General features: G+C 44.4%; 1 protein-coding gene across 7 annotated transcripts in view; it reads right to left on the bottom strand.

The window, feature by feature from the left end:
• dock1 (dedicator of cytokinesis 1) overlaps positions 1 to 13,077 on the bottom strand; it is a 194,847-nt gene that overhangs the window by 137,550 nt on the left and 44,220 nt on the right. For all 7 annotated transcript variants that reach the window (XM_047608341.1, XM_047608343.1, XM_047608342.1 and 4 more), the window contains exons 15-18: positions 11,385 to 11,483; positions 10,082 to 10,154; positions 6,618 to 6,721; positions 6,076 to 6,259 (exon numbers count right to left, since the gene is read on the bottom strand). In XM_047608341.1, coding sequence (XP_047464297.1) covers positions 6,076 to 6,259; positions 6,618 to 6,721; positions 10,082 to 10,154; positions 11,385 to 11,483 — 460 coding nt within the window. The remainder of the gene's footprint in view (positions 1 to 6,075; positions 6,260 to 6,617; positions 6,722 to 10,081; positions 10,155 to 11,384; positions 11,484 to 13,077) is intronic.

Genomic DNA, 13,077 nt, shown 5'->3' with positions numbered 1-13,077 from the left:
TTGAATGTCACCAATGGGGCGGTCATTAAAGTATCATGTTATTATTATCTTATAGGGTATATTAGGAAGGTGGTCATAATGTTATGCCTGGTCGGTGTATTATCCGTTCAGGTCACCTGTGTGTTGAGATTTGGTAAAGAACCGTTGGTCCTGTGTACAGGAATTCAACACTTGATCCATTGTGGTGACTGAAGGTCAATCTTAATCATTATTTTGGAAATCCACTTCTCCCCAACATTATGGAAGTACAACAGCAAATCACTGAAATACTCTGAACACATCAGTCTAGCACTACAACCAGTAATTTTAGTGCCACTTCATCTGCTGGCGTAGCAGAATCTCGGGACATAATTCAACATAATCGGTGGTTTGGTGCTTTCTGTTTTAGTCGGCGTACAGTGCCTTCAGTGTTTTCAGGAAGTAAGGCTGGTAGTTTAGATTGTAGCAGGGCAGTTAAAAAGAAAGAAAGAAAAAAGAACATCTCTTCAAAGGTTTGATTTTGTCTGTCCAATTAAGTTTCATTAGCAGTAAAAAGCACCGGGGAGCTAGCAGTAAGCGGCGTTTGGCATTTTGCTTACCTTACTTTTATCTTCTTCATTATCTAAAAGGTTGCCAATTAATTCCTCTCTCCGCTTTTACTCATTTCATCAAATAATTTGATTCTGCTATATAATCCTGTCCAGATGCAAGGGATCAGGAGAAACCGTTACCTCACTCGGTGAACTACCAGCACTTATTTTCTCCCCGTCGTCTCTGGCAGCTCAGCGTTTTTTATCCACCATTCCTGATTGGCTATGGTAGAGTCAATCAAGCATGGCGGCGCAGTGATGGACACCTATTATCTGTAACCCTAACAACCTATCCCATCAGGGTCCAACCCCCGAAGACCCTGTCTCGACTACCAGCGACGTCCCCCATCCCTGAAGAGATATAGATTTGGAAATTGGCAGTTTAGTACCTCAGAGACAAATGGAAACAAAATAAAAAATAAGAATAAAACATGAGGGAGAATGGTCCCAGTGGGGCAGGGCTGTTAAGTGGCCAAACTGTCTGAAGAAGAGATGGACGAGGGGGGGCACTCTTCAACAAATAATACATCTGCTTAAGAATGGATGTCTCTGCAGGAGGCCGAAGCTGAAAGATTGAACAAAAGTGGCAGATGGATGGTGGTGGAATAATTCATTCTGAGAAAACAGGTTACGCTGTCAGTGCACAAATGCAAACAGCCTTATCGTTTAAATGCTTGTTGTTTTCGTTGCGTTATCATTTGAATTTATTTGTGTTCACACAGTCAACAAGTCGACTTAACAGCTTGTTCTTTTTTTTTGTTCTTAACGGCAGCAGCCTTGTATGAGGTTTTAAAAGGCTTTTCCAACACGGTGACACGGTGAGGGAATTACTGCCTTTGTTCCTAAAATACGTTCTCCTTCCAGTCGAAGTAGGAACGGTTTGTTAATATCTTTCCCTGGGTCAGGCACTCCCCTAGCTCCGCTGTCATTAGATCTGTCTGCGCGTCTCCTCCAGCCCCCGTTTAGTGAAGCACACTGCAAATACCCAGGGAAGAGCCAGCAGCCACTTCACAGGGCTTCCAGCGCTTAGAGACCGCCCGCATAAATCGGGCTTAATTAAAAAGAGTGTTTCATCCTCAGATGGTGCGGATCAACGGCGCGGTGTCATGTGTGTGCACCAAAGCTGCAAGGGGCATTCGAGAGGCCTTTTTCTTTTCTTTTTTTTTCTCCCCTTTGCATGAGTGATTCTCCAACCGCGATAAACAACGCGCGATCGTCAGCTAGCCTGAGGTGGACCTGATGATGGAGAAGTTTAGACGCACTTAAGGCTGCAATTAGTTTTGTTTTTGTGTGTTGCAATTAGGAGAGTAAAGCCTGCTACGCGCTGGAAAACAGTGTGAAAAAGACTGTACAAGGTGTGCTTGTTTTGTCTAACCAACAGTCTGATTTTAAATGAAATGAAAAGAAGAGAAACCCCCAGCTCTGACAAGCTGGAATCAAGTAACCCATTTCAGCTCTACACACGACATCAAAGACTCAAAGTCTATATCTGAGTATAATAAACTGGACTGACAGATCTACAATTCTAAAGGGCCGGAATTTGAAAGTGCTTTCAACTATTAATCAAGCAGCCAGTCAGAAATACCACAGGCTTTGTGTTTCTTTATTTAAAGACCTCAGACCTTCTTTGGTTGGGCTGACGTACGCCGTGACGCACTCTCTTCTCTCTTTAATCAAGTCCAACGTGCAGTGACAAGGTTGTCTGATCTCGCAATAAATAGCCAGGTGATTACTAGAAACAGAGCTGCTCTACAGGTTTGAATTTACTTGCGGATGAATGGTGCTCACTGACAGTGCACACCGCTCAGCCACGACATTAAAACCACTGACAGTAGAAGTGAATAACGTTGACCATCTCGTGACAACTCAGTGTTCTGCTGGGAAACTTCTGGACCTGACATTCATTTGTGTGGATGTTGCTTAGACATGTTGCTTAGACCAGACCAGGCACCCCCACCCCAAAGCAATGATAGATACACACGAAAACAGTTAAAGAACAACTTAATAAAACAGCACAAGGTATTGACCGAAAGACCCCCATTAACATCCAGACATGCCAGATATCACAGGACACCCTCAGAAGGTCCATGTCCACTCTCTGGTGAGACACCTTGGAGTTACAAAGGAGACCTACCGAGAAATTTAGTCGTAATGTTATGCCTGATCGCTATATGCAGCCTGTTACTTATCTATTTATCTAGCCGAGACGCCAGCTCGAGCTACTAAGCTTTCTTCTCCGTCTGGTGTAATCAGTGTGGTCAGTCTCGTACATTGACAAATCCGCCCCCTGAGCAGAGTAGGAGGGCACACACAACCGTATTAAAATGACAACTCATACCACAGACTAAACTTAATAACCCTCAAAGGGAACATTACTGTAACAACAGCAGCAACGCCCCCCCCCCTTCATGAATTATACGCAGAAGCACTTCGACAACCAAATTCTCCCCTCGTCCCGAAGATCAAACCGAGGCTCGCTCCGAGGTCCGCGGTGACCTCATTACAGGGGCTTTATGAAGGTACGCCGCGCATGTCGCTGCAGCCGCATCCAGGAGGGCAACAACAAAGAAATTTGCTTTTCTCCCACTTTATGAAGCTGCGAGGATTTAGCACTTGGTACGGCTGCTGGTTGTTAGAACATTATTACTGAAGACCGATGAAGAGAAAAGAGAAAATCCTGCATTTTTTAAAAATGTCAGAGCAGCAAGATCAAGATGCCGCGACGCCTCTTTAACTGCAGAATGAATAATGTCTAGCTTCTTCAGTCGAGTGGTGTCTGCAGAGTTTCTGTGAAATAGTGAAATAATTTACACTAACTGAAAGTGCAGGCAGTCACAGTGATAAAATGATGTGGCAGGCTGCTCCATTTTGCTGAAATTTCATTGCAGTAACTCAAATTTTACTCAGTTAGTTTGTTTGCATGCCTGTATGCCTCCCCTAATGAGAGGACGGATGGTGTCCTAAGGCATGTCCTCCCAGACTGGGACCAGCGCTTCACTCAGCTCCTGGACAAACTAATGCACTGTTTATACCTCAGCTACGGCACCAGCCCAAGGCCCTACGTAGACCCTAACGACATAGACCACAGGGGCTGTGATTGGTCTATTTCTGGTTGCTTCTCCATCTCCACAATTTTCAAACTGATTGTTGTGGATCAGATAAGATGGAACACATCGAGGAAAGGTTAACTGAGGAGGTTTGGAGACACAAACATTTTTAAGACTTGTCTTTGGCGAAATTTCGGCCAAAGTTTCAGTTGCCATTGTCGAAGGTGAAGCGGGACGTAGAAACAAAAATGAACCCGACTGGCAACAAAGACACAGCACCAACTAGTGTTTGGGCTTTTTTTTTACAGAGCGCACCAGACTGACTGGCACAGAAGTATAAATGGCTCGTACTGGCGTAGGTTACGCCATTTATGTACCGTGCTTGAGGTGCAACCTGGGGGCACCTGATGGGTCAAATCATAACTTCCCAGAGGAGTCCTATTGGATTAGGCGATTGTGGAAGTACCACTTCCTTCATCCTCCAGAAACTCCTGGCATATGCTCGCCACATGAAGCTGAGCATTGTTGCATTGTGCACCAGAGGGAACCAACGACTCACTGCACCAGAGTAGGATCTGACAATGGTTCCAAGGATTTTTATCACCATACCTTTATTTTTACCTACTGTGGTATAACTACAGTGTGTAACTACAGTTACCATTGAGAGTTGATGATGAGAAATTGTAATCTATTTAAGAATGTGATCAAAAACATTAACACATTTAATAGACTTCAAGTTGCTGATCTTCTCTAATGAAATACGAGGTCACATATGCATGAAAGGAGGACTTAAACCGCATCTTCACATGGATTATACAATATTTAACACCTGAAGAAGACATAAAACCGTTTCTAGTGATTCTTTATACGAGGATTATTCAGTGGATTATGAAGCACCACACACTTTTCTTTAACAATTTACTCAAGTGTTCCTGTGGACTCTGGCCCTTCTTAACTATTTAAAATTATCTTAGCGTTACCGTGAATGAAAGCACGAGGGCATGAAGAACCCCTTATTCAAATAGGGCATAACTCTGGGCGAGGGGAAAGAGTTCATTTCAATTCCGGTAAAAGTTAGCCTGCAGTGAAACTTCCTCATTCTCTTTTCAAACTGTGGCCAACAACACAGAGAGGAACGAGGAAGCTTCCGCTTAGGTTCCAATTAAAACGGTGAGTCAGACCTGCATACCAATATAAACAAGACAGCCCAACGCATCAGGCCGACAATAAAGCAGAGCAGACATGCAGGGTGGGTCTGTTTGGAGGGAGCATGAAATCAGAGGTAGAAGACTTTGACCATGCAGGAGAGCAGCTTTTCTTCAGCTGCGTGGGAAAAACCGACACGTCCAAGAAGCTTTACATTGATGTCTGCAGAGATTCCCAAACATGTTTACAGGCTGGTAGTGTAACGCAGGGCATCAAACTCCTTAACCCAAGATTCTCTGGGTAGAGAGGGGTTTCTTTAACTTAATAAATGTAGTGTAGGTTTTGGGAGACAAAAAAATAAATAACAAAAAAATACCTGGGGGAAATATATATATATATACTGCAAAACTGACAGCGCTTAAAAGAGCAGAGCTGTCATTCGCTCAGCAGAGATAGACCGAGGTCTACTAACTGAGTCTGACAGACATAAGGAGATCTGAGGAAAAGGAAGTATGTTAGAGGGAGGTATCTTCCAAGAGTCCAAGATGTATGTGCACACATGTAAAGGCGTTGTCGTTACTGTGAAAAGATATCAAAATCCAAAACTAACATCCACCAGACTAAAACAAAGCGAAGAATCTTTTTTTTTTTCGTTTGGAAACGAGACTGACTGACTGCTTCATCGCGCTGGAATTAGGCTTCTCTGAGCAGCACGAACGCAAATATATATACACCGATCAGGCATAACACTGTGTGTGGGTGGCTGCTGCCATCAAGGAGTGTCATTGCTATGGGGGTGGGGTGGGGTGGGGTGGGGTGGGGGTGCCTGGTCTGGTCTAGGTGGGTGGAACAAAAGTTTTCCCAGCAGAACATTGAATTGTCACAAGATGCTCAATGTTTTTTACGTCTCCGGTCATAATGTTGCGGGTGATCGGCACTGAGGGTACGCACACATGTGCATTTCTTTTACGTGTCCAGGGTGGGGAGATAATAGAGGTCTACTGGGAAGCAGCAGATAAAGAAAACAGACAGAACCCAATTTCACTCTGGTATAAACAAACATCCAGTAATAAATGTGGGAAAAATGCAATCTATAAATATAAATTAGAAAATTAGATTTCCTGGTATTACTGGCCATTCCCGGATGAAAAAACAGAGTCGTATTAATCTGCTTAATTGACACACGAGTCATTTAGATTTGGGTTTGCGCATCTGTTGTGTCCCTTCAACCTACAAATGAACATTCTCTCCACAGATGTTTGGCTCTTTAGCCATAGAGGTTAAATGAGGAAGCGGACAAAATGTTCCGTTACCGTTCTGCGTGAGCTTGGTGGAGCAGACCAGGGTGGCGATCTGGAAGGAATCCTTGCTGATGGTACAGGTGCCCATGGTGTGGATGCTTTTCCCAGTGGTTGAGTAGCCCTTCTCCTCCAGCTCCACCTTGGTGGAAGGTAGGTTCAGGTACAGAGACGAGTCCTCCAGCTTCTTGACTTCTGCCTGGTTTTCAGAGGGAAGGCTCAGGTCATTTATGACAAAAATGCCAAAAAAAATAAGACAAAAGAATATCTAATGGGTGACTCTTTCCCTCATTTCACTTTCTTATAACACCGAGGTAGCATTATGTAAGGGATTTAAATTGGCATTTAATTTAATTTCACTGTGGGCTTGATGTACACCAACTACACAATTTTCTACAGAAGGCAGAGAAGGCAGGCCGCTATAATGTCAGCTGCTAATACGATGGGCCAGTTACCGACAGCAAATTTCATTATCGTGTCAAGAGGAGTGTGGGCGGGCCAGACAGGTAGGCAAGCCACTGACAAATAACCAGAGCAGAGCAGCGTTTTTATTTTACCTTGTACACGATGAGATCGTGCTCGCCGTCCCTCAGAGTCGTCCCATCGTACCTCATTAGTTTCACAAAGGACAAGGCGAATATCTTCTCAGATTTATCTTTGGCTGCGGGAGGAAAAAAAAAAAAACAAACACGTGAGGAAGACAGAAACCCGCTCGGCCTTGCTCAGCAATGTATATTTGGTTTCGTTCTCAATCTCGCATGGATTTATGCGCAATACAGTACGAACAGCGTGCATCTCAAGGAGACTGCAGAACGCCATGAAGCAGTGCTGACTTTACAACAAGTCATCAACCATTTATGTGACTGATAGATAATCCCAAATGCTAATCTCAGCACTACGGGCCCTGAGTCAGCTCCTGAGTTGGCACGCAACACTACCGTTCTCTTCTGATGTCTTTATTAATGCTGTGGCGGAAGTTCTGTGCGAATTAATTCGGGTTTCCTTGAGTGGAAATGAGACAGACGTGCTCAAGACTGTTCAGAGTTATTGGGTATGATGCAGGGGAACTCAAGTGAGACGCAGCGGCAAATAGCTCAGATATAACATCTCCACATGTGCTCAACTTAAAGAAGGAAAGAAGGTTTGGGTTTCAGAAGATGAACTGAGCCTAGCGCTTGATCGCAGAGCTGGGTTGGATAATTGTGTGTACATGCTTGTGACAGCGAGCGCTGCACAAACAAGTTAGAGAGTTATGACTTTGTCCTGTAACCAAGCATTCGGATAGAGCCACATATATCATCATCATGGATCAACAAGCTCAGATATAGGTGCAGGGAGGTGTGATTCATTGATGTATATCTTGCATTCTATCTGCATAAATCCCCTCATTGGTTTAATGCCTGCAACCGTGCTGGTGAATAATTGCCAGGCTAAGAGGACCCAGTGGGGGGGAAATATACTATCCGTGTACCACCCAGAATTACCTGATGTATTAGCGGCTTCCTAAGAATGGCAGAGTGTTCAAAACTTTCAAAATCTGCGGAGAAAGGTCACTTTCAAGACAGAGCTCAAAGTTTGATGCAGATTTCTAAGGTGAGCTGTCACTTGAATTTTTTTGCTGTGTGTACTGAGCCGCATTTTCAAGTCTCCACTCCACACTTCTCGCCAGGTTGCGCCATAATGACAGATGATACCGGGCCAAAAAGATCTTTCACAGCCGAGGCAGCATCTGAGATAGCAGCCATCAGTCGGATGAGGCCTGACAATGTTCGAGTGGTAGTCTAATGCACCGTGTTAGGGCTGACCTAATTCTGAACCAGGGGGCTGAGATAGTGAGCACATGAGCTCCACTAGTGGCCCCGATGAGCAGCTCTGTCACTCTGCGTTTCCGCTCAAAGTTCAGCACTAGCTAGGAGGGCGGCGGAGGAAGTGGGAAAGACACGGGCAGACGACAGCAGAGCAAGACGAAAGAGAGGCCTGGCAGGACGGCTGCTTCTCAACACAAACTCATCACATGAAAGGAGAATTTTCTTTATTTTCCTGGTAAGGTGATTCATCAATGGATGTGGGTCTTCTGGGGGTGTCCCGTGGTGGTTTGATAGTGAGGGCCTTTGAGTCCTATGGGTTGAGTGGATGGGGCTCTGTGGATCATCCCCAGACACTTGATCAGTTTGGGACCTAGGGACTTTGGAGACCAGGTCAACACCTTGTGTCGTTCTTCACGTTTTCTTCACGAGTTGTTTTGAAACCGTTTTAGTGTCCATGCCTGTGTCAAGCTGCACCCTGCTGGGGATGGTTGCTGTCATCATCAAAGAGCGTCATTGCTATGGGGTGGTGGTATAATGGTGGTATAATACGATCTTTGGGTGAAACTTTCACCTTCAGGCCGGCCGTCATCATCGCCCCACCCCATGACCCTCTAGCCTCCAACGCCTCATAACAACATCAATAGCAGACTACAGGCTTGTGACGGTGCTGCATCAGATATTTACCCTTGTTGGGTGGCTAGGGCAATATACACTCTCACTGTATGTATCTATATACTGTATGTTTGTATATGGCACTCAGGGTTGATGTGCATGTACCACATCTTCTTTTTTTTTTGGCTGAGTTCTGAGTTGAGCAACGGACCTGCCCTAGGATATGTACTACAGTGTTTCGGCAACTAGATGTGGTTATGCCAAGGAAAGCCAGAGAAAAAAAAAAGATTATTTTGCTAGATGTGGCTGTGGTCTGGGTGGTGGGTGGTACATGTCTTGAAGTGTCAAAAGATGGTGAATGTTGTTTACTTCACTTGTTAGTGGTCATAACGTCATGTCTATTTTGTGTAAGTTGGCGCTATTGTTTCTCGTGACTTGTGATCGGAAGTTCAGCACGCGTAACCACAGTAGCTTTCATGTGGGTTTAAGGAGGTTGGTTCCCCTTCAAAGGCTGCTGATGCATAACTGACAGAAACTGGCTGACAGTCATGCACACAATCGGAAACCTAGATAAAGCTAGTACAAGAATAAGTCCTTCACACATGACTGGTTAAAACTTAAACTGTAAAGAGCTCACTGACAGGAAAATTCACAGTATGCAGTACATTTTCCAGCAAAACAGCCTTGCCCATTACGTGTTTTAACATCTCTCCATTGTCAATTGGCAGCGACAAGTAGAAGCCTGACAGAATCAGAATGCCTCTGCAGTCACCAGAGTCGGAGTCACCCGAGGTGAGCTGGTCTCTAAAGTAACCATTACAGCAAGATAACAGCAAGTCACAGAGTTTCAAAGGCATGCCTCGTAACAGCATTAGTTTCCAGCGAAGCAAGGTGCCAAGCATGACAAGAAGGCTTTCCAAGTGGATTATAAGCCAGCACTGAGCTCTGAGACCAAGCAATTTCCTCCAAACCTCCTGAACGCAGGTGAGAAGCAAACAAAGCTGGACGATTTTGGGACTAGAGGATGACAGCAACTGTAGATTAGAGAAAGGGTATACTTTCCCTTGCTACTCAAACTTCTTCTTCGCCTTCCATGCTATATGTATTGATTGTTTTGTACATACACCTGCTCCTCTTATCGTCCCCAAATCCTTTTCCCTGTAGCACTCCTGCTGCTGGAAAGAAAGCCTCACCATGTGGCGGGCAGATGGGAGTGTGGAACTGCCAGTACCAGGCATCCCTGCCCTTTACATTTCCAAAATTAAAAAGGATGTTAAAAACCAGAAGGACGCACAACACTGCCTGCATTCAGCGAGACACTGGTCCCGATAAACAAATGAGCCCCCACAGGCATTTTTCACATCCCAGCTGTATTCACTGACAAAGCAATCACAAACCAGTCCATGATGCTGCTTTGTGTAGGGGCAGGCTAATACCTCTGATTAATGTGACAAAGGCTGAGCTTCAAAGTATTTATCACTGTGCAACGCATCTGCTTGGATTGGATACGTTCCATCATGTTTGCTCCATTATATCTGGAGCCAATTGTGCAGCTGGTCATCAGCAAAACTGATTATTCACGAGCTGACATTTATACTCACAGTCCTGCGATGAGCGGTGGCGGAAGGTGAACCGCAAGTGGCTCCGGTTCACGTCTTCAATGGGGATGGCGACCTGAGATAAAAGGAGAGAACGGGATCATGTGACATTGATACCCAAGGACACACATTTGGATTTTCAGGAACACCCTGGCAGCAGAAAAAACACAACTTCTAGCTCTTTATAGTCGGCAAAATTTTACAGTAATCAGTGATACCAAGGACAGACCCGTCACGACTGCATCACAAAGTTTAGCTGGAGGCAAAAACCACAGCAGCTACTGCAATCAAAATGTCATATTGCTGTGTCGTAGGGTGACAGACGAGAAACAGTATGGTTATTAGCTCCAAACTGAAATTTATTACATACTGGGTCAAAAAGATTGTAGACTGTGGTTAAATGCAAAAAAAAAAGAGAGAGGATTGGATCAAGGCAATCAAGAAAAATGCTTAAATTGAAATAATGAGCTACTCCGATACTTTGACAGCAACGTTAATTTACTTCATATTTTGCTAAACTTGGCACAGCTAACCACATTTTCTCTTTATTAGCCATTAGCATGTCTGACAGCCTCCTTTGGCATATTCATTGGCCTATATAACAGGTATGCAGTTAATATTATGGTCGAGAAATACTATTTGTAGCTTACCCAGCCCTGCTAGCTAGTGCAGTTAGCTTTGTTTTCTAGCTATGCTGCAAACTAAGCAGAACTTCGACTCGCACAGCACAAACAAATCTGTTAAATCTGTGTAAGTTAAGTCTTGTTCATGACCATGCAGGTCACAATTACAGGTATCTAAAGATTTATATGACCTAATTTTCTTTTCAGTGTGCGTGTTTCTCTCTCTGAAAGTCTCACAGTAGCTAATCCCGTCAGATTTTCCATCCATTGTGTTATTGTGCATGGCTGGTCAATCCGGCCTCATCTATTAATGTGAACTTTTTCAAGTAACACTCAGCCCTGGGAGTGAGTTAGCATAAATATTCAGATAAAGAACTCAAGTTTTCTTTCACCATTGTCAAAAACAAGCTGATAGAAGCTGCTAGCCCATGTTAGCTAACGTGTTCCTGTGGATTGTTTTGCCTCCGGCTAAGCCTAAAAAAAAAACATCATCATGTTTACTGACACAAAAATGGCTCATAAGAAGTGTGCACGATTTGTAGGTAATGTTTGGCGCAGCCACCCCCACTTTAACCATTTATTTTGAGGTATAATTTAAAGTTTTGTGGATGATTACTGCCCAGACAGAAAACCATGTCAACGGGTGAAAAATACTGACTAAAGACACATGCAGAGAGACGTACCTTTATCGTTTCAAACCAGCGCGGCTGCTTCACTTGGTAGTAGATGACAGATTTGTACTCATTGATCCCCTCATCTCCAGCTCCAGGAAAGATCACGTTCTAGAAGAAAAGAAATAAACGATATGCCTGGTTATCTGATAATACTGGCTTAGCCTTAAAGTTCATTTAAGGTGACCACGTCTTGGTGGTTAAATTATTATCACTCTGTCAAAACATTAGCACACTCGCAGCATGTGGAAAATTGACTTGCACTTATTTCATAAAATACGGTCCCTGGAGCAGAAAGCTGTTTTAATCTAGCAGAATGGCCTTTAAAAAGTCTGGACGTGCATTTAACGCATGAGCACCAGGGCGTTGGCTGCCAATCTCATGACAGCATTGTGGATATGAGAAATAAATTAGAAATTAATTATTTAAGTAGGGGCGACGGTGGCGCCTGTGCGAGAGGTGGAGGGAAGCCAGGCACAGGGAGGCCGAGCAGCTGGTGCCGACGGATCCAACAGTGTAAACTGTTCGCCCGAGTGGGTCCCTTGCGTTTCTACAACAGGTCGGGGCGTGTATGTAAAATACTACGTGCCCCACTGGGGCATTTGGTACGAGGGATGGAGTGACAGCTGATGGCACACGTTTGTGTTTTCTATCAGCCTGTGCTCAGCCAGCATCCATCTTTCCTCCCACTACTCCAGCTGACTCCCTGGACTGCTGGTGTACCACTGCTGAAATACTCCTACACTAATGGTTTCTGACAACCAGCAATTATGAGGAATAACAGACCCCGTCTCCCCCTGCCGTGCTGAGCAGATATGGAATAGGGGAGGGGGGCAGGTGCTGGCTCCAGCAGCTCTGGCCATTCACTAAGTGGCTGGGATTCCTGACAGCTTCAGACTTTAGAGAGGGGGAAAGTGGCTGAGGTTTAGCCGCAGGTGAGAGGGGCTTCTGGAGGTGAGCTAATATGTCAAGGTGATAAGAAGTCACTGTCCAGCTTCTCACATCACACATCCTCTTTGAAAGAGGATGACAAAGTCCAGAGGGAGAAAGGGAGACAGAAAGAAAGGAGCAGAGTAAGATGCCCGGGGTAGAGACAGAAGCAACAGAAATAGAAAGAAACAAAAAGTAAAACTTGAAAGTAAAGCCATTATAAAAAACCTGAGCAATTACACTCTGTTATTTTGAGCTTCTAGTGTACAGAGGCCTCTTTATGTTATTACACTAAGGACATTATAAAACATTTTTTTTTCTTTTGTTAGAGGGGTCTTTAAAAGAAGGTTTCTATTATCTGAAGTGACGGTGCCTCTCATCTCAGACACAGAGTTTACTTTCAGCCAATTATAATTCAGGAAGGAAGAAGGAGAATTGAACAAATTAGCACTGATCCCTGGGGAGCCGAACGGAGGATCACTGGATCCAATCATCACTATCTTGAATATATACACTGATCAGGCGTAACATTACGAACACCTCATCAGAGAATGGACGTGGACATTCTGAGGGTGTCCTGAGGCAACAGAATGAGGCAACAGAATGTTGTTAGTGGGGGACCACTGGATCCACCCATCCGCATGAATGCCAGGTCCAAAAGTTTCCCAGCAGAACATTGTATTGTCAATGGTCAATGTGATTCTCCTGTCTGTGGTTATATTGTTGTGGCTGACCGGTGTATACACTGACTGAGTAGCACATTTCTTTACACAGA

Source organism: Mugil cephalus, chromosome 16 (assembly GCF_022458985.1).
Source record: "Mugil cephalus isolate CIBA_MC_2020 chromosome 16, CIBA_Mcephalus_1.1, whole genome shotgun sequence".
NCBI lineage: Eukaryota > Metazoa > Chordata > Actinopteri > Mugiliformes > Mugilidae > Mugil > Mugil cephalus.
The sequence above is the reverse complement of the archived record's forward strand: the minus strand, read 5'-3'. Positions and strand labels throughout refer to the sequence as shown.